A 22,091-nucleotide genomic window follows, 5' to 3' on the forward strand; every position below is an offset into this window, starting at 1 on the left:
ACACTAATTTAGACTATCTTGTGTCATCTCATCTATTTTGAACAAAATATATGCTTATTGATTAATTTATTGTGATTGAGCTACACTAGTCTTGCAAATAAATATTTCAGAATGACTATAAATTATATATGATAAATTGCTTTTTTTAAGATCATACTCAAAACTAAGATTAAGTGGGTGAGGAGAATAAAAGCAGCATGTTTCTGTTTGTACAAAATATTGCCACTATGTTGCTGTATTAGTAGTTATGGTGTTTGAAGTGAAAAGTAATAGATTCTTTTTCATATGGTGTCTATCACATCTCTTTAAATGTTTATGTGGTATCAAAGGGGAAGATAAATTCTTAGATTATTATTCAGTTATATAATGGCAGCAAAGGATACTGGGGCTTGGAGACAGAAAGACTTGAGTTCAGATTCTACCTTTTACACTTAGTAGTTGTGTAGCTTGGGGCAGATGAGTTAAGCCATATGTAACCACAGGCCATTTCCTAGGACTTACCTACTAAGTCCCATGACTGGGATCCATGTTGGTGGAAGAAATTTCCACAGTAGGAATTCCTAGGTGGATAAGATAATTTAAGTGTAATGCACTGAAACTAAGCAAAAGGAACACTAGGTAACATTTTACATGGGAGTTAAAAAAAAAAAACCCTAAAGATTGTTTTATTGAACTAAAATATTCTTTGAAGGAAAAAAAGAATATAATATGTGATCTGAATTTTTTAAATAAATCTTGCCAAAGTATCTGAGAATAATAACAAGTCAAAGTGTCTTAATGAATACAAAACCAGGGGCAATCAGTGCTTTCCTCTCATTTCTAGAACTTCTTACAATTATATGAAATTACACATTGAATTAAAAAATAACAACGTGTTACAAGGCAGTCCAGGGTCAAGAATACCAAACCACACCATCAAGCACAGAATGCAGTTAAAAGTCAAAGTCACATTACCCAATTCAGTGGAATCAGACACTGAAATTTCAGGACCTCTTGAACCCTGGTTTAATAATCTGGCTTTGAACCCCATTGCTCAAATGAAACTTCTCTCTAGCTGAGTGTAGGTGGTACATGCCTATAGTTGCTGCTTCTGGGGAAACTGAGGCTGGTAAATGACTTGAACTCAAGAGTTCAGAGATTCACTAAGGCTAAAGCCAGTCATGGGTTTACATTAAGTCTGGCACCAATATAGTTATCTCCTGGAGTAGGGACCTACCACGCTACTTAAGGAGAGACAAACTAGCACAGGTCAGAAATGGACAGGTCAAAATTTTCATGTCCATCAGAAGCAGAACCATGGCCTGTAAATAGCCGCTGTATTTCCAGCCTGAGTGGGTTAGGGAGATCCAAGTTAAAAAAAAAAAAAAGACACACACACACAAATATATAGACATGTTTGTAATAGGGATTTTGTTTTTCATTCTGTTTGGTGGGGGGAGTGGTGTGGGAGGGAGAAAAGACAGATTTTTGCTGACTGAAAAAAATTAATATTAAAAAATAAAGAAATATTCCTCCCATGATGGGACCTGTACTTTAGAAAAATCATTTTAGTGGCTGAATGCAGAATGGTTTGGAGTGGGGAGAGACTTGAGGCAGGCAGATCCACCAACAGGCTGTCGCAGTAATCCAGGCACGAGATGATGAAGATCTGTACTAGAATGGTGGCAGTGTCAGAGGAGGTAAGAGGGAGTACTCAAGAGATGTTGCAAAGGTGAAATGACGGGCCTTGAAAATAGATTGGATGGGGGGACGGGAAGTTGACAGATAGTGAGGAATCCAAAATGACTTCTAGGTTGTAAGCCTGAGGGAGACCTGAGGGAGGATGGTATTGGCCTCTACAGAAACAGGGAAGGTGGGGGAGGGGGTGAGGGCAGGGTTTTGGGGAAAAGATAATGAGTTCCATTTTAGACATGTTGTCCAATTTGAGATGTCCGAAAGATAGCTGAAGATGCGAAATTAGAGGTCAGCAGAGAATTTGGAGGATAGGTAGATTTGAGAATCATCAGCATAGAGATGGTAATTACATATGCAATTATATTTCTCATAATATTTTATACTTAGGTATAAAACATTTGAATTAATTTATACAAAATAGTCAACCTTATAAAATTGCCCCCACAACTGTTATTTTTTAAAATTTATTTTTTATTTTTAGTTTACAACACTCAGTTCCACAAGTTCTTGAGTTCTAAATTTTCACTCCCTCCCTTCCCTCTCCCCTCCCCCCAAGATGGCATGTAATCCTATATAGGTTTTACATGTACTTTCACATTATTTTCACAATAGTCATTTGGTTGATTGCTTAGAGAACTAATTTTTCCCTTGGTTGTAGTGTTTTCCCTGGAATCAGTATGAATGTTAGGGTATCTATAACCTATATATAACCTAATCTGTAATTTAAATGAAAAAACATTTTAATGTTAATTGTTGCTTGATTTGCATGTTCATTTGATTAGCCATGTCTAGAATAACTTTTAAGTTAATTGCTAAATTTTTTGGGTGTAGTAATATATATTTTTATATAGTAAGCTGGTTATCAGATCTAGAACCAGAATGGTGCCACAGTGTTCTTTTCTCAAGAATATTGAACTCTAAGGAGTGCTCTTCCTTCCAAAGGGTAGACAATTGGACTATCCCATACGGTGAATGATTACTTCTGTTGCCTTGCCCATCATCAGAACACGACCCCATATGCCCATTACCTTGGTGTCACTCTCCTCTACAGAATTACTTATGGGGTCAAGCTGCTCTCTCCTAGTATGACTGCACCCACATGGGACAGATTGTATTCTGTGGCTCCATCCCTCCCCTGTGCTCTGCTACTCCACTGAATTTGCCCAGGGTACAAGAACTTCTTGTTACAACTCTGTTGATCATATAAAGATGTATCAGAGTTGAAATTACCTCATCAAATAATGAACTTTCAACCACCTGTCATTCATGGTTTTTTTTTTTACCAGGTACCTGCATTATTGCATACTGGCGATATGGTTCATGGCTTGGGGCCATTAGTTGTCCAATCTGCAGACAAACGGTAATGTATTGAATTCGTGAAATATTTTTAATGTTTAATTTTCAAATTCGTTTATTTTTGGTAGCCAAATTAACCAGTTACTTTTTGTATTGTTAGCAGAACTAGATTTATCTAATGCTTTTATTTTGCCACCTTATTCAAGAATCAAAACTAAATATATAATCTTAATAAAACTGAATTATCCTTGGAGACACCAAAGAAGTTAGAAGTCATTGTTGCATTATCAAAAAAGAAGTTTCTGATCAGGCTTAAAGCAAATCTCCTTTATATGTACACTTACTACAGATATGAAAAGATTATTTTTTCTTAGTTTACTTTTATAATGGGAGTAGGAGATAGAGGGTTTGAATAGGTCAAAACGACAGATAAACAAAGAAAAATGTTCTATTTTATGACCATATTGCACTATTCAGAATAAACTGAAATTTGCATGTGCCCATTGTTTTAAATTGGTATTTGACTGTGTAAAGGAAACATGAGTGAGGAAAGTGGCTCACTAAACATCTGCATCTTGGGGAGACTATCATGTTTGAAATGTCCGCATGTATAAGAAAACCTTAACGCAGAGAGAGGACAGGCTTAAGGGGGGGGAGCGGTGATCACATTATGATTATCACCTCATTCTTCTCTTTGTTGGGGTTTAGATGTTTTATTGACTAGTGCACAAAAGGATTCAAAATAACGGCTTTTTGTACTTGAACAAAAGTATTAGCATATGAACTCATCTTTTGTAGGCTCACTGAGAAATAGTGAGCACAGCTCCAACAGCACACCAAGAGAAAACATGTACCTCGTTCTGTTCTCATATGACTTTGGTCTTCTAAGCTATGTCTCCATACCTTTGAGTTTTCATGTAGCTGAGAGCTTCTAAATATTTGGGATGGTGACATCAATTAATCATTTTGTTCTTACTATGAATCACCCATATTATGTCTAGTTATTGTATGTGACAGTTTGGTCTGATGCAGTTTATTGGTTGGGTTCTCTGAGATGTTTTGAGGTCCATATTTACTGTACTGTGGGGAAATGTCATGTTAGTCCTTGGAAGAGTGAGCTTTTGAATAACCACCAAGTTATATCCTGAGAGGTATTCAACAGGTGCTAAGTTTGCACAGTTTGCAGTAGTAGTAGCAGTAGCACCTGACATTTATATAGTGCTTTAGGGCTTACAACCGCGCACTTACAACTTACACTTTATACATGTTACCTCATTTGATCTCATTAATGATCTTTTAGAAATTTGACAAAGTGGTTATGAAATATTTAAGAATGGGCTGCAAAGCAAATTAACTCAAAGAAAAAGCACTATAAACGTGCTGGGGGCCACCAGAACTAAAAGCAAGAGATAAATTCTAGCATTTGAGTTCCATGAGACCAAGGATTACTTACATATATATCTAATGAGGTAATGTAGTGAAAATGCTTTATAAACTGTAAAGTGTTCATGTTAATGAGCCAAGGATGTGATACAATATTTTAAAAGCTAGCATAATTTTTGGCGGCATGTTCAGCCATAGTAGTAGACAATTAATTAGACATCAGACAAGCCAGAAAACTGCAGCCCCCAGGAAGGAAAGTCTTTGAGGAAGAGCGCAAAGACAGTGATGATGACAGCAATGATGATGGGCAGTAGAAGAAACCTGAGGCTCCCCAATTCTCTAAGAAAAAGTTGCAGAGGATGAACTGTTTTACGGTGGCTGAACTGAAACAGCTGGTGGCCTGGCCAGATGTGGTGCAGATGTATGATGTGACAACCCAGGACCCCAAGCTTTTTGTGCACCTGAAGGTCACGAGGAACTCAATGCCAGTGCCATGCCACTGGCACCTTAAGCACAAATACCTGCAGGGCAAACAGGGGATTGAGAATGCACTTTTTGAATTGCTGGACTTTATCAGATAAACAGGAATTTAGGAGAAGCTCCTCAGGAGAAGGAAGAACAGAAGACCATGAAGTCATAATTGTGAGAGAAGGGTCAACTCAAGATGGGGAAGACTGACATTGACTACCAGAAACTAAAGGCCTCATTTCTAAAACAAATACAGAGCTAAGTCAAATTTATAAGAATACCAGTCATCCCCCAATTGATAAATGGTCAAATCAACAGACAGTTTTCAGAGGAAGAAATTAAAGCTATTTATAGTCATATGAAAAAAATGCCCTAAATCACTATTGATTAGAGAAATGCAAATTAAAACAACTCTGAGGTAGTACCTCACACCTATCAGATTGGCTAATATGACAAAAGGAAAATGATAAATGTTGGAGAAGATGTGAGAAAATTGGAACACTAATTCGTTGTTAGTGGAGTTATGAACTGATCCAACCGTTCTAGAGAGCAATTTGGAGCTATATCCAAAGGGTTATAAAACTATGCATACCCTTTGATCCAGCAATAGCAGAACTAGGTCTGTATCCAAAGAGATCATAAAAAAGAGAAAAGGACCTACATGCACAAAAATATTTATAGCAACTCTTTTTGTGGTGGCAAAGAATTGGAAATTGAAAGGATACCCATCAGCTGGGGAATGGCAGAACAAGTTGTGGTATATGAATGTAATGGAATACTATTGTGCTGTAAGAAATGACAAGCAGGATGCTTTCAGAAAAACCTAGAAAGACTTATATGAACTGATGCTGAGTGAAGTGAGCAGAACCAGAAAAACATTGTACCCAGTAACAACAATATAGTGCGACAATCAATAGACTTAGGTCTTCTCAGCAATACAATGATCCAAGACAATTCCAAAAGACCCGTGATGGAAAATGCTAACCACATCCAGAGAAAGAACTATGGAGGCTGAATGCAGATCGAAGCATACTATTTTCACTATTTTTTTTTGTTTTTTCTTTCTTGTGGATTTTCCCTTTAATTCTGATTCTTCTTTCACAACATGACTTATGTGGAAGTATGTTTAACATGATTTTACATGTATAACCTATATCAGATTGCTTCCTGTCTTGGGCGGGGGGGGGGGGGGTAAAGAAAAATTTGGAACTCAAAGTGTTACAAAAATGAATGTTGAAAACTATCTTTACATGTAATTGGGAAAAAAAAATACTTTTGAGATGGAAAAAGAAATCTCTCATACCAAATCTCTTAACAAGTAGTCATCTAGGCCCTGCTTGAAATCCAGAAATCCACCTCATTGTTTCCAAAGGCAGCAATTCAATTTTCAAACAGATCTAATTGCAAGAAAGTTTTTCCATATATTAAGCCTAAATCTTCCGTAGCTTATATACATGAATCCTAACATTCTACCCTTTGGAACCCAGCAAAAAATCTCTCTCTTACATGACGGCCTTTTGAATATCGTGGAAGACATCCTTCATGTTCCCCATAAATCTTCTCTTCTTCAAGGTAAAAAATCCTGATTTCCTTCAGCTAGTCCTTAGATGGCGCAGTCTAAAAGGCCTTTATTATCTTAGTTGCCTTCCTCTGACTATTTTCCACTTCGTCAGTCAGTGTATGTCTTAAATTCTGGCTTCTGGAACTGAGTACTGCAGATGTATTCTGTCCCTGGCAGAGATGGGCTATGTTGCACTTCCGCTGTTGTAGACACTGTGGAAGTCCATGTTAGCCGTCTTGGTGGCCACGTCTTACTGAGGCTGCAGTCTGTAGACCAGGTGCTTTTCATATGAACAGTGGCCTAGCCACGTTCCCTTGTCTTGTACTTGCTGAGCTGATTGCTCACAGACTAAATATAGCTGCTGTTGTTGTTTGTCCTTTGTTTTGAAGATAACCATTGACATCGTAGGTGATGTCTTGACTTGTGAGTGAAGTGGATAAGTGGGGCAGAGTTGCACAGAGTCATCAGCCTCACTCTTAGCTCTTCCTGAGTCATCAAAGTCCAGTGGCAGGATAAAAGTCAAGATGACTGGCGATGACCTTGGCATCTTTGATGTCTGACCAAGCTCTTAGCCTGCTTAAGCCACCTTCATGGCTGTTGGAACAAATTGTTCTCATCCACCTATTCTGCTGGGAAAATCTTCATATGTTTGGGATAGACATCCCCCTAATTCACCGACAGGTTTGAGGCCTGTCAGTTATCCATCTGCCAAGACAGTGTGGTGTGGCCACTGCAGATGCTACAGCTTCTTGGAGCCACAGGTAAGAGTTAGGTGAGTCAGGTGGAATACCCCATAGATGCCAGTTAGTAGTAAAATTTTATTAAAATCATTCAGTTCCTAAGAAAGTCATGAAATAACAGGAAGCTAAGTTGAAACAGAGGGTCTTCATCATAATTGTATAAAATTAGGTTAAGATGAATGCTTATATATTATTGGCTAAAGCTTTTATCTCTTAAGTGCTTAAAAACTAAGTGTAAGCTATAGATGTCACTCAGTGTTATCACTGATTTCCAACAAGGACAAATTTTATTGAATTGTTTTAAATTTACGTACGAGTCCCATATGGCAGTGTTAGCTTTTTCTATCAAGGTAGTGGACTGAACCATACATTTAATTTATAACCTTTCTTGATGCCAATCAAGTGCCATATTTTATCAGTTCTTTGAAGGTTATCATGGAACAGACAAAAACAGAATGGTGTACAGTTGACTGGAAACTTGCTTCCTCTAGTCAGTAATTTCCTAGCAAATATTCTTCTAAAAGGCACTTGATTTATTATATAGTAAGTTCGTTATTTTTCATTTAAAGCAAAATTTCTGCTTCATCTATCTTTATCGTGTCTGCCTCCTTTCTCTCAGACCATATTGACTCCTTTTTCCTTCATTCCTTTTCTCCTTTGTTATTTCCTGACTTTCAGACACGATGGAAAATGACAATAGGATGTTGTGCTGCCTTTTAGCCCACTTGTTAGTTGACATAAGATAGTCAATAGCTCACTTTGAAAGGCCTGCAAGAGACTCCCTCCTCTCCTCCATGGCTTACCTAGAGATTTCAACTCCTGGTTTTTTACATGTTGTCCTGGAACCTGGAACCATCACAGTTTGTTTGGAACTAGAATACATTTGTTAATACCCATTGGTGTAGATTGTCTTTAGCAGTCCTCCCTCTGTCTCCTCATGAAAGAGTTAATGGCATTATGTTAATCTATTTAAATGACAAGTTAGACAAAGCACCTTTGTGCTACAAATAAGGACTGATCTATGTCTTAAGTATTAGTGACTTGAAGGTCTTAATGGAAATCAAAATCCCAGATGATAAAGATATTACCTTCACTTATTTACTCCTCAAAATAATCATATTTTTGTGCCATTTTGTAGCTTATGTTTTCCTGTCATTCCCATATCACCCAATATCCCCAGGCCAAAAAAATAGTTTTTTTTTTTTATTAATTAGTTCTTTATGGTAACAAAAAAAATTAGAACTAGAGTGGGTATAATCAGTGTTTATATTGTAGGAATTTAAATAGTTATAAATAAATGAGCATTGTATTTTATTATACAGTTTTTTTTCTAATTTTGCTTTCTTTAAAAGAAATAAACAGGACTCTAGTCTTTTTTATTCTGATGAATAATGGCAACATGCACAGATGAACATTAATGATGTTACTGAAAAATTCAGCAATTTACCATTTATTCCCTGAAGAGTTCCAGGAGTAACAAAAATAACTTTTTTTGTTTTATACAGGTTACCTTACTTTTACCAGTATTTGATGAAGATAATCAGACTCAGGATGTCTCAGAATTGCATCAAGATATTAATGACTATAATCGAAGATTCTCAGGACAACCCAGATCAGTAAGTAACATCAAAGTGGCAAAATAGTGGTCATTTTGATCCTCTATTTTTGTATAGCAAAATATGTATTGACCAAACTCTTGGACATTTGCTTCTTCCTTCAGTTTTGTCAATCACTGACTCAGTAACCTTGCCCAGGAGGAGCTTTCCCAAGGAATAAATTTCTCTTACAAAAAAATTGATTAAAATAATTTTTTTTAAATTGGAAGGGGTTAATTGAAACAAAATAGTCACCCTCAAATATAATATTGAAACTGTTTAAAAAGTTTTAAAAGTTTTTTAAAAGTCTATATAATTCTTAGGTTTTGTTTAGAAGGCAGTGGTAAAGGAAATAGATACTAACAACCACAGTTGTAATAATCAAACTTGAGGGAAATAGAGAGTTATGAACACACAACTGTACTAAAAAAAAGATGAGAATAAGTTTAGAACTTCATAGTTTTGGTCTTAAATCTACTTAAGTATAATGCTCCCAACAATGTCCTTTGGTCAAGTCTCATTCCTAGGCTATATTTTTTATACATCGTCGTAATTATTCCAAAACTTTTTCATGATTTTATTTTAGTTGCCCAGAGAAAATGTTGTGGTAAACTAAAATAGACTCTCACTTTTGCAGTTTTAGTCTGGTATCTTCAAAAGTTTTATAAATGACTCTAGAAGAGTTTTTACAATTTACCATAAAATGTGTTATTACCAGTAAGCAAGCATCCAGAATATACCAAGACCCATTCTTACAAATCACATATGATCATGCCTTGTTCACCCTGTCATGCAAATAAAAGCAGGCAGGTAGGACTGAGGGAGGAACAAACCTTTACATGGTAAGGCAATGTGTGAATCTCCTTGTTTAGTATGCTAGATTTTGTAACTTTTTGAACCATCTTTAATCCAAAAATCTGCCTTACCTCACTGAGAATAGCTGGCATTTACATAATGCTTTAAGATTTTCAGAGCACTTTGATCCTCACAACAACCCTGGGAGGTAAGGTGTTATCATTATCCCCATTTTACAGACAAGGAAACTGAGGAAGACAGCTTTAGTGACTTGTCCAGGGTCACAGGGATAAAATGTGTCTGAGACAGGAATTGAACACTGCGCACCACTGTGTTTTATTAGTCTTTGAAAACAAACAGGACAGTCCTTGAAAAGCTAACATGTTCAAAACACAAGAATTATCATAGATAATTTCCAAAGTGCTATATGCTATGCAGAAAGTGATAGGCTACATGATAGAGATACCAAAAGGTGTGAGTATGACAGATCCTGCTCTCAAGAAGCTTATAAGCTTCAATGCAATGTGAGGAGGGAAAGGATGATATATTGAAAAATAATTATGATACCAGAGAGGGTATGATAATAGTGACTAATATATAATACGTTAGAGCTGACAAGCACTTTTATCTGTATTATATCAATTATATATTATTATATAAATTATATCCTCCAACAATCTCTGCGAGGCTGTTATTTTTCCCATTTTACAAATGAGGAAACTGAGGCTAAAAGAGTTTAAGTGACTTTCAGGGTCACAAGGACAATAGTAGATATCTGAAGCCGGATTCACACTCAGGCCTTGCTGCCTCCAAGTTCAGCATTCTAGTCACTGGTCTCCCTTGACAGGTTGAAGTAATGTGCAATGAAAAATATGAGAGAGGAGAGAGATCATTTTCAACTGAAGAGGAGGAGGAAGGCAAGGGAAGGCTTCATAAAAGAATTAACTATTAAGTTGGGCCCTGAAGGAAGGAATTTCAGCAGTATAGCTAAAGATCTAGGAGTTCATTCCAGGAATCCAGGAAGACCTGAACAGAGAGTGGTCCACTTTACCTGGAATATAAAATACATGAAGGGGAGTGGTATATGATTGGGTTGAAACAAAATTCTGGAGGGAGAGCTCTGAATGGCAGGAATGGGTTCATTCAGTATGCAGTGGGGAGCTAAGGAAGCTTTAGAATAGAGTTATTTGGTCCATCTAGTGATTTAGGAAGAAGACGTATGAAGGGTGGATTGTAGAGGGGATATAGTGGAGGCAGAAAAACCAATAGAAGTTTTATTACATTAGTCCACAAGATAACAGGAGTGTAAAAAGATGGGGCAACTGTGAGAAGGATCAGATAGCTCTACAATTATAAGCCTGACAGATAGTGGTCATACTGTATTATTAACATTAATTGAGAAGTTAAGGGGAGGGACAAAGTTTGGGGAAGAAGGGAATGATGAATTAAGTTTTAGAAATATTGAGTTTGAGTTGCCACTGGGGCATTATGTAGGTAGCAGTAGTACTGTAGTTTTAAGGAAAGTTTAGGGGGGTAGAGATAGAGATTTGGGGAGGTCATTTCCACAGGTGTAGTGACTGAAGTTCTAGTTGATGGGATCACTAAAGGTGCATGTATATATATATAGAGAGAGAGAGGGAGAAGGATCACCTTAGAGGCCCCCCATGTTTAAGGGTTAGGGAAAAAAAATAGGAATGGTGAGAAAAGTATGAGAGAGATATATGCCAAAATTCTGCATCACGAAAGTCAAGGGGTGGAGAAGGTATTAAAAGGATGAGGATGGTCAGTAGTGTCTTATAACAGAAAGGTCAGAGAGGATGAAAACAGTTTAAATTAAGCAAAATTAGAATTTAGGAGTGATGACTGTGTGTGGGAGTACTGACTAGGATTTTGGCAGAAGACATGGTATAATAGCATGAGGGACTAGCCAGGTCAAAGGAAGGATTTTTTTTTTTAATAGGGAGTAACTAAGTGAGCTGACAGAAAGGGGAAGGAAAGACTGAAGATGCATGGAAGAGAAGATAACTGATAAGCAAGGTCAAGAAGATGGAAGGAATTGGGATCGAGAGAAGGGGTTGGTGACAAGTTAGCCATGTCAAGAAGGGCTGCATAAATTAGGGAAGAACATTTAGCCGTGTAGATGAAGGAAAATAGATACTTTGATATAAGAGAATACTTTTTAATATATTTTGTGGATTGGCAAAAATCTTGGGAAAATTTAATGACAGCAGTATATAATAAAAATTTTAATTAGCATATTGTAAGCACTAATGGGGGCTAAATCTATAATTCTCTATAGCTATGAATATTTGTTCATTGTCTAGCTAGAAAATATTTTGAAAGTTGTTATCTATAGTAATATTAAGTAAAAATAGATGCTTTGGTAATATCTTGAGTTTAACCACCAAGTTACTCAAATTGAACATACAGGAAGTTATATTAAATATAAAATATCTTTCAAATTTGAAAACCTATCAGTTTTTAAATGTCATTTTAAGATTTTTCACTTTACTTGTAAAAAAAATATAAAATTTTTGCATTTTACAAGGCAAAATTGCTTTTTTGATGATGATCACAATAATCTGGTGACTCATGTTTCCAACTATCCTTAAAAATCTGTCATTTCAGATAGTAGCCAGATGACTAGACAGGTCCTGCTCAAATTCAGATAATCCACGAGAGTCATTAGTTTACAGCTAATGGTTGGGCAAGCAAAATATCTAAACTGTAACTCAAACGGGTACTGCTTTCTTTGCTTTTCAGAGTTGCCAAAGTGGTTCTTACAGGTTTGCATCTCAAAATTGCCATGTAATGAATGCACTGTTTTACTTTGCTTATCTCAACTCAGAGGCAACTTGTCATTTTGATTTCAAGTAATCTTCAAAGTGTGTTACCTCCTTAGTTTGTTTTAGATGTTGTATTAGGGACAGAGAGAGGCATTGTGAGTAATGAGCTAGTCTTTGAATCAAGGAAGACCCAGGCTCAAATTTTGCTCTTGCCTTTTAGTGGCTACGTGGCCATGGATTTAACCTTTCTGAACCATAGGCAGCTTTCTAGATCTACTAAATTATATGATAGACTAAATGCATTCTGCATTGATGAAGGGAGTTCCATGTTAATGAAACTATAGATCCTTGGTGTATTAATGTGTAGTTTGTGTGTGTGTGTGTGTGCGATATATGTATGTGGTACTAACAGTACACCTATTTTAAAAGAAACCAGTAATTAAATAAGGATTGGTTAATTATAAGATATAGTTCATAGATGTGGTAGCATCAGTATTCTGGGACTGAGAAGTTCATATTATGAAATATAATGTATTGAAAACCAAGTATATAATATGTGTTTGTTTTTCCCTCCTGCCAGATTGTGGAAAGAATTATGGATCTGCCCACTTTACTGAGACATGCATTCAGGGAAATGTTTTCAGTTGGGGGCCTTTTCTGGATGTTCCGCATCAGGATATTACTTTGTTTACTGGGAGCTTTTTTCTATCTGATATCACCCTTGGATTTTGTTCCTGAAGCCTTGTTTGGAATTCTAGGATTTCTAGATGATTTCTTTGTCATCTTTTTATTGCTTATATACATCTCCATCATGTATCGAGAAGTACTAACACAAAGGCTAAATAGATGAAATAAATGAATGTTGCTTGAGCTTATATGGGAAACCATTCAAGGGAACCATAACAAAACACTTGACTATCATTTTGCAGGTTCAAAAACATCTTAGGAAATGTTGCTAACTGGAACTGTATCAGAGTATTGGAGGTTGTAATACTGAAGCTAGATTTATAACTATCTAAGCAATGTTTATTTGTTCAGTAACTAGCTATATAAAATAATATCTTCTGAAAAAGTCACTATGGGGGGAGGATTAAGTGAAAAGGAATATTTTCATATCTTGACTTTGCCTATCCCTCAAAACTAAACCAATTGGCTATGTAGAAAGTTATTATGAAATATGCAATTTATCCACTACCTTCCTATATGAAATATAAATATTATAATGGATAATTTTCTTGTTACAGTAAAATGTTACATAAAATTTTAAAAGTCAGTATCTTTTAGCATTTACTATGTTTTGTGCATTTGCAACACAATTTTGCTTTTCCATTCCAGCATAACTACTTTTATCAGCTAAAGCTAAAAGAACTTTAACCTTGCACAGGATTCATTTAGTTCATACATTGGCTTACATAAAATAATTTTTAATAAATTCCAAATTTCATAGCCTAGTCAATGCCTTACAGATAGTAAGTGCTCAATAAATGTTTGTTGATTGACCAAAACATATACATTTCTTCTTAACCAAAACACTTAATTGTAATACTTAAATCAATACCTTAATCTTTTCAAAGGGAAATCATATAACAAAAAGGTGAATGAGATAACTAAATCATGGTAGTTGGGTGAATCGAATGGAAATAAAGCCAACTTTCATGAACTGACTATAAAACTTGTAGCTGAATCATAAACAACATTACCAAAAGAGAACCTGCTGCTTCATTCAGTTCAAGCCTGGCGTGCGTTATGCATTGGTGGCATGACAAAATGAGTAAGAAAAATATTTTTTTTTCCCTGGGAATTGACATGTGCTCTTAAGATTCCTCAGCTGACTTAACCTGGAATAGTTCTTTAATGAGCTTTGTCACAATAACAGTATGAAGGGACAGCTAGTTCCTAATGTATCAGTGATAATAGATAATGAAAACTATTAGCCTTATTGGTGAACATTAATTGAGCCCCTACTGTGTGTAAGACTATCCTTGGCATCAAGAGGGAAACAGTCAGAAAGTCCTATTTGTCATTCATTCAGGTACAGACATCAACTCGGTACTGGCTCTAAAATGTCCATAATGATGGCCTTATTTCAGCTTTTTTCTGTGCTGGGGGATGATAAGTAGCTATTGATGTCTACAGCAAAACAAAAGAGATATGAAAGGTGATGTGTTATGACCATAGTGTATTTAGGTAGGAAGGTTTTGGGGATTTATCATTTGGAGCGAAAGATCAGGATATATCTCTGGAAGTGTTTTAATACAGTCTTCATTTCTATGGGATAATTTTGGCGTGAGTCTCAAGCAGAAAATGGACTAGGTACTTTTTCACTATTGTTTATAAAACCTTAATTCATCATAAAAGGGAAGAACAGCAGCTAAAAGATTTTTTGCTACACCTACATTTACTAAACTGAGGGATTCTGGAATCCTTCAAGCCAAGAATAAATCTGACTTAGGGTACAAAATTGAATTATCCTGTGAAAAAGTAAATTTTCAGTATGTATGCTTTACCTACACTACCCACTATTATAATTCTGATAAACATTGGTTTTATTTTAATATTCTGGGTAAAGGTATTTTTATCACAATTTGTAGCATTTTAAGAATAGTAATGTTTGAAATCACATCAAGTTAAAAAAGGACATTTTAAAATTTATGGACCTTCTTATGTTCATTGTGTTCAATTCTGGCGATGGATGTAAAGAGATGTTAAATTTAATGTATTTAAACCTCCAACAAGTTAAGTACTTCACTTTTTAATCAGTGTTTGAAATCAGCTGTAACTCCCATGATTCAAGATAAAAATCACACAAATCAAAGTGACCACACAGAGTGCCCCCAGGAGTACATAATAAATTGATCAGTTATCTGGGGAGTCCAGACAAGTTGCCCAAACTCTGCCCATTGGTCAGATATAACAACCACCACAATTTCTGGCTTTTCAGTGGTGAATCTTTATTACTGCAACAAGGAAACAAAAGTGACTTGAATCACTTATTATTATGTGGATATCTACCTCACAGTTGTTGTTATGGAGAAATAATACTTGAGTTTAAGCTTTGGATTTACATGTGCAAGTAATTTGCTCTTTGAAATAAAAGCAGCATATCTCAAATGTTTGTTTTGCTATTACTTCTACAATGTATGTGCTCAGAAATTTTTAAGACAGACATGGAATGGTACCATGAAATGGTATTCAGTGTCATTATTGTTCCTGCTTCATTTATTACTAATGTGTGTTAAGCATCTCATTCCACTTATAGTTTACTATATTTATTAATTTTTGCTATATGACAAAAAATTTGAAAAATGAGTGTGGTATATCTTACTAATTGGTTCTACATTCATAAATTTTTATATTTTATTTGCTCCCCCTCTGAAAACTGCAGGCCTCCTGACTCTAAATCATGTGTGAATATTGAAGAAAAACAAGCCAACATTCATGCTTAGTCATAGCTCCAAATTGAAATGTGCAAAAGCTTAAATGCTTTTTCATTCCTTTTATGTATTTGTATTTATCATATTTATTGCAATTAATAAAACAAATTAGCAGACTGGTTAAGTACAGTATAACACTATGATTTTCTAATATGGGATTTTTTGCTATTGCCCATTTAACTTGTTCTTTTTCTTCCTTCTCTAGGAAAATGAGTTTTCTTTATGACTGTTTACTCACTTTTAACTTATAAATTTTCACTGAAATTTCTGAAAAATATCTATTCTGAATGTTCTGTGTTCTTATTTGCATATATCTTTTTGCTCCTTAGAATACTACATGTGTAGGTACTTTAGGTCCTTTATGGTGTTGAGTCAGAATCAGATTGGCTTTTCAAGAAAAGAGTAATTATTCCATTTCTTGCCTTTGGTTCCTTTTTTTGTGTCAGAATTAAGCCTCTTTCCGAAACAGGTCAACAAAACATATATTCTTCCACTAACACCATCCTTATACCTTGCTCTGCCAGAAAGGCCGGGCCAGGATAGAATGGTATGTCTCTGGAGAATACCCAGTATTAATAAGCACCACCCTCCCACTCCTAGTTATGATGTTTTAGCTTGCAAACTGCTCTACAGGTAAGATTCAGAGTCTTTTAAAAATGAAGATTGAAAAAAGAGAACCACCAATTAATTGAAAGGCAACATCCTATATCTTAAATTATTTTTTACTTTTAAAAACAAGTATTTAAAAATGCCCTCATATCTATACCAAAATAAGAATCCTTTGTCCAAGCACTAATTTTCTATATGACTATTAATTAGCTGGCTCTGATCAATAATAAACCAAATTAGCATTAACATTTCCACTGAATGTTGTACTTTCTATAAAAACAGAACTCTTGAAATGTCAGAAAAAGCTAATTCCTCTGATCTGATTTGGGAATATTCCGTGTCAACTAGTTTTTTAAAAATTATATTTAGTTTAAAATATTCATTTTTATAAGACTTTGAGTTCTAACTTTCCTCCTCCCTCCCCCTCAACTAGTTCTTAAGAAACTATTTTGTAAGCCCTGGAAAACTAATATTACCATTCCCCACCCCCTTCATAAATCCTTATCATATATCATAAAAATTCACGTGCTTGTCATGGCATCACCTCCCTGATAGGTAAGCAACACAGCTTTCTTTTTTCTCTTCTCTCCTCTCCTCTTCCTTTCCTTCCTTCCTTTCTTTTCTTTCTTCTCTTTCCACATAAGGTATCCTTCCCTTACCTGCCAATGCTCTGTCCAAAGGGAATGTAAATTTTAATCTCTGAAACTTTTGTTTTCTCTTAAAGATCAGCCTTAATTCCAAGTCACTCTGGTCCCAGACCAAGCCCTACTTGGTCACAGTCTGGGCCCTGATTGGCTCAGAATGAATGTAAATAATAATTGTTTCTGTTTTGGCCAGAAACCCTGAGGGTCTTCCCTTCCCAGGTCCAATTTTTTTTTTTTAAAGAGGCCATTCTTTGCCTCATTTTTTTTATTGAGCTTTAATCACTGAATGCACACTGCATCAGTCAAACTAAAACCTGTTAAACTTAGCTTGAAAAGGCCAAGGTCCCCCACTGCATCCTGGGCAATCTCCAATTGTACTGATCCATATCTGGCCACTGGACCCAGATGACTCCGGAGGAGAAAGTGAGGCTGGTGACTTTGCCCAGACCTTCCTCACTTAAATCCAATTCACTTGCATATCAGGTCATCACCTCTGTGACGTCATGATCCTCTTCAAGAACAAGGACAAATGGCTGCTAGCACAAGCCCTAAATCTTCAATACAGCAAAATAATCACTGACATTTGCATAGTACTTTAAGGTTTTTTAAGTTGTTTGTATAGCATTTCATTTATCTTCAAAATCCTGAGAGATAGAAGCTATTTTCCCCATTTTACAGATGAGAAAACTAAGGCTTACAGCAATAAGGTGGCATGCCCAGGGATCCACAACTATTAAGTGTCTAAGGCCAAAAATGAATTGTCGTCTAACTCCAACTTTAATATACTATCCACTACATCAGTCATCGTGGACAGGGAGCCATCCTTTAAACCAAAAAAACCTGGATGCTGCACTGTGTGACCATGGATAGGCACTGGGGGGATGCATAGAAAAAAGCAAAACATTTCTTGCTCTTGGGGATCTCACATCTAACAGGAGACACATGTCCTAAAAGTCTTAGGGCAGTTTTAAGCTTACATAACTTAAAAGACTTTGGGGTGTCGACCTGAAAGTTTGGTTAAAAGAGGCAAACAGGCTAGGTGATATATAAATTTATAGTTTATTCCTTAAAGCTAGCAAATACATGTATACACAGAGCTAGAAAAATTCTGTCTGATTAAAGAATGAGAAGCCTTAAATACATTTTAGAAAAATCTCAACTCAGGATGTCTATGTTACTCAAATTTATGATCTCCATATGTGTTTAACCATAGCATAAAAAAGGAAGTTTCTTAGTTTAATAAGTTGTTAATACGGTAAGATGGGACAATTGACAAAGTGTCGATTAGAATTACAATCCCAGGATATCTGGATATCTGTGTTTCCCCTGTATAGTGTATGTCCATAGGATACCAAGATAAGTCCCACTATTCAAGACAATGTCTGGTCCCAGGCATCCTGTCCTTTAGTGGTTACAAACAGGAAGAATGCTCCTGGCCAGCCTCAACTGGCCCTATAGGGTTTACTCAGAGAACAAAGAAGGGCATGTCTGTTACTCTGAGGTTGGTCTGATTAGTTCATGCTTTGGCCTTTATTGAGGTTCAAGTGATCTTAAATGGTTATCCTTGGTTATTTAAGAGTGTGTATGTATACATACATACACATACGATGAACCTGCACACACAGATCTATATATGGTACATCTTGAATACACAATTTACATATAATGAAGATAAGGTAGTTTGGGAAGGGAGTGCATGAGCCCCTTCCTGCAGAAGGTGGTACTTGGGCTTAATCTTCAAGGAAGCCAAAGATTCTGAGTCCAGGTGAGAGCAGTGGATTCTAAAAAGGGGGACAAGCCAGGGCAAAGGATGCAGAGGAGAAATGGAACATTCCATAGGTAGAATAACAATAAGGAGGCCTTTATAGCTGATTTGCAGCATGTAAGAACACAGAGGATAGGCAGGGACTAGGTTGTGAAGAATTTCAAATGCCAAACTGAGTTTTTAGATTTGAACCTAGAGGCAATAGGGAGTCACTAGAATTTATTGATTCACTTACTAACTGTAGGCAAGGTGACATAGTGCGACCTGCACTTTTAAGAAAATCACTCAGTATGAAAGATGAAGTAGGAAGAGGTTGGTGGCAGGGAGACCAGGTAAGAGGCCGCTGCACTACTCCAGCAGAGAAAGGATAGGAGCCTAAATTAGGTTCGTGGCTATGTTAAGAAGTAAAGATGGAGGAACAGGGGCGGAGGCAAGATTGGCCGCGTGAAAACTGTCTTACCGGAGCTCTCTCACAAGCTCTGTCATATACATATGAAAAAGTGAATCTGAGCAGATTTGACAGCATTAGAAACAGCGAGCAGTCTGAGTGGGGCAAATTTCCAAGCCAGGAGAGTCCAAAAGGCCAATGGGACGAATCTGTAGGCTAGGAGAGTGCTCACTGTGCGGAGCGGATCCTGATAGCACCAAAGCTGAAGGAGCTGCTGAAACCAACCAGTGAGACAGGCTGGGAGAAAGCTGGGCACCTCAAACCAGCGGAGATCCCCAGGCCTCCTGACGGGAGTCTGTGGAAGGGATGAGAGGCAGTAGCGCAACACCACCGGCCATGAGACATCAAGTCCTGAGGCTTGCAGCCCAAAGGTATGAAACGCATATTCTTGAACTTGCAGGAGACATAATGGCCAGGTAAACGGCTCTAATCCCTCCCCCACCCAGAGAATTCCTGCGGAAAAAAACGCTGGAATAGAGGAGACATAAGTGGGGCTTCAGTGGCCAGGCAGTGGGAGCTCCTGAGTCCCAGAGGGGCAGTGCCAGTAGGGGTCAACACCAGGAGCCCAGACATACCCTTGCACCCCCCAGGGGAAGTGGCAGACAACAGCACAAACAACAAACAGCTGAGACCATTGCTGAAGAGCAACAATGCTGCAGAGCAGCCCCCGGGGGAAGAGGAGACTTCAGGAAGCCAAACCCCTCCCCCACACCTCAGGAAACTGAAGGCTATAATACACAAAGCCAGTAACTAGACTCATAATCCCCAGAAGAAGAAACCTGGGACAGAAAGCCCAAAAGCAGAAATTCATTGTAAAGCCAGGAAAAAGCTAACCAACATGAAAAACACACACACACACACAAATCCAAGAACCATTGATTCTTTTCATGGAGACAGGCATGATCAAAATACCAATTTGGAAGAGGATAGCAATGATACTATACCCACATCTGATACCTCAAAAGGGAATGAGAACTGGTCTCAAGCCCAAAAAGCATTACTGGAAGAGCTAAAGGAGGATTTTAAAAACCAAATTAGGGAGGTAAAAGAAAAAAAGGGAAAAAAATCCACTGACAAAATCAAGTCCTTAAAGAATAAGATTGGTGAAATGGCTGCAGAGATTCAGAATCTAAATAGAGAAAATGACACCCTGAGAGGTAAAATCAACCAATTGGAAAAGGAGACTCAAAAGCAAAATGAAGACAGCAACTCATTAAAAATTAGAACTGAGCAACTGGAAGCTAATGACTATGAGGCATCAAGAAGTAGTAAAACAAAATGTAAAGAATGAAAAAATAGAAAAAAAATGTGAAATATCTGATTGGAAAAACAACTGACCTGGAAAACAGATCCAGGAGAGACAATTTAAGAATTACTGGTCTACTGGAAATCCACATTGAAAAAAAGAGCCTTGACAGTATCTTTGAATAAATTATCAAAGATAACTGCCCAGAGGTCCTAGAACTAGAGAGTACAATAGTCATTGAAAGAATCCACTGATCACCCCCTGAAAGAGATCCCAAAATTGAAAACCCCAAGAAATATTATAGCCAAATTTCAGAATTACAAAGTCAAGGAGAAAATACTGCAAGCAGCCAAAAAGAAACAATTCAAATATTGTGAAACTACAGTCAGGATCATGCAGGATCTTTCAGCTACTACATTAAATGACAGGAGAAATTGGAATATGATATCCAGAAGGGCAAAGGAGCTGGGACTACAACCAAGGATCAACTACCCAGCAAAATTAAGCATAATTTTTCAGGCAAGGAGATGGACATTCAATGAAATAAGGGAACTCCAGACCTTCCTGATGAAAAGGCCAGAACTCAATGGAAAATTTGATCTTCAAATACGAAACTCAAGAGAGACATAAAAAGGTAAACGGGGGAAAACCCCCCACAAGCCTTATTAATCAATAAGGGCAAATTATTTACATCTTTATATAGGATTATATCATATTATGTATGATATAGGTATAGATATGTCAACCTTGAGAACAGTACAGCTATCATTAGAATTGAAAGGAATACACATAGACTGTGGATGTCTGCGTAAAATAACTGATATAAGGATAAAAAAAACATAATTAAGAGATGTAAAGGGAGGGTTATGGGAGAAGAGGTAAGGAGGTAGTAGAAAAGGGTAAATTACGTCAAATGAGGAGGCACAAAAACACATTATAGTAGAGGGAAAGAAGAGAGGGAGAAGAGCAGTATCTGAGCTTACTGTCCTCGGATCTGGTTCAAGAAGGGAATAACATACCCTGATAAGTATAGAAATCTAACTTGTCCTACAGGCAGTAGGAGCGGAAAGGGGGAAAAAACAGAGGGGGGTGTCAGAAGGGAGGAAAGAAGTAGCAAGTGGAAAATGGTAAAGATAAAGGAGGAGAATCAAGAGGGAGGGTAAACTGAGGAAGGCGGCAGTCAAAAACAAAATCCTGTTGAGGAGTGGAAGGGGAAAGGGAGAAATAAAAGCATAAATGGGGGAATAGGATGGAGAAAAAGACACAGATAGAAATCATAACTGTGAATGTGAATGGGATGAACTGTCCCATAAAACGGAAACAGATAGCAGAATGGATTAAAAACCATAATTCTACAATATGCTGTTTACAAGAAACACATTTGAAACGGGGATACACACAGGGTAAAGGTAAAAGGCTGGAGTAAAATATATTGTGCTTCAGCCAAAGTAAAAAAAGCAGGTGTAGCAATCCTAATCTCAGACAAAGCAAAAGTAAAGATAGATTTAATTAAAAGAGATAAGGAAGGACACTACATCCTGATAAAAGGCACCATAAACAATGAAGCAATATCATTGTTTAACATATATGCACCAAGTGGTATGGCATACAAATTCTTAGAGGAGAGGTTAAGGGAGTTACAGGAAG

General features: G+C 36.8%; 1 protein-coding gene across 6 annotated transcripts in view; it reads left to right on the forward strand.

Moving 5' to 3' along the window:
* Positions 1 to 15,861, forward strand: part of RNF170 (ring finger protein 170) — a 56,678-nt gene extending 40,817 nt beyond the window's left edge. For all 6 annotated transcript variants that reach the window (XM_036751061.1, XM_036751062.1, XM_036751064.1 and 3 more), the window contains 3 exons: positions 2,961 to 3,034; positions 8,628 to 8,738; positions 12,879 to 15,861. In XM_036751061.1, the coding sequence (XP_036606956.1) occupies positions 2,961 to 3,034; positions 8,628 to 8,738; positions 12,879 to 13,148 (455 nt within the window). In that variant the 3' untranslated portion in view covers positions 13,149 to 15,861. The remainder of the gene's footprint in view (positions 1 to 2,960; positions 3,035 to 8,627; positions 8,739 to 12,878) is intronic.
* The last annotated feature ends 6,230 nt before the right edge of the window (positions 15,862 to 22,091 follow it).

The sequence above is a fragment of the Trichosurus vulpecula genome, chromosome 3, assembly GCF_011100635.1.
Source record: "Trichosurus vulpecula isolate mTriVul1 chromosome 3, mTriVul1.pri, whole genome shotgun sequence".
Classification (NCBI taxonomy): domain Eukaryota; kingdom Metazoa; phylum Chordata; class Mammalia; order Diprotodontia; family Phalangeridae; genus Trichosurus; species Trichosurus vulpecula.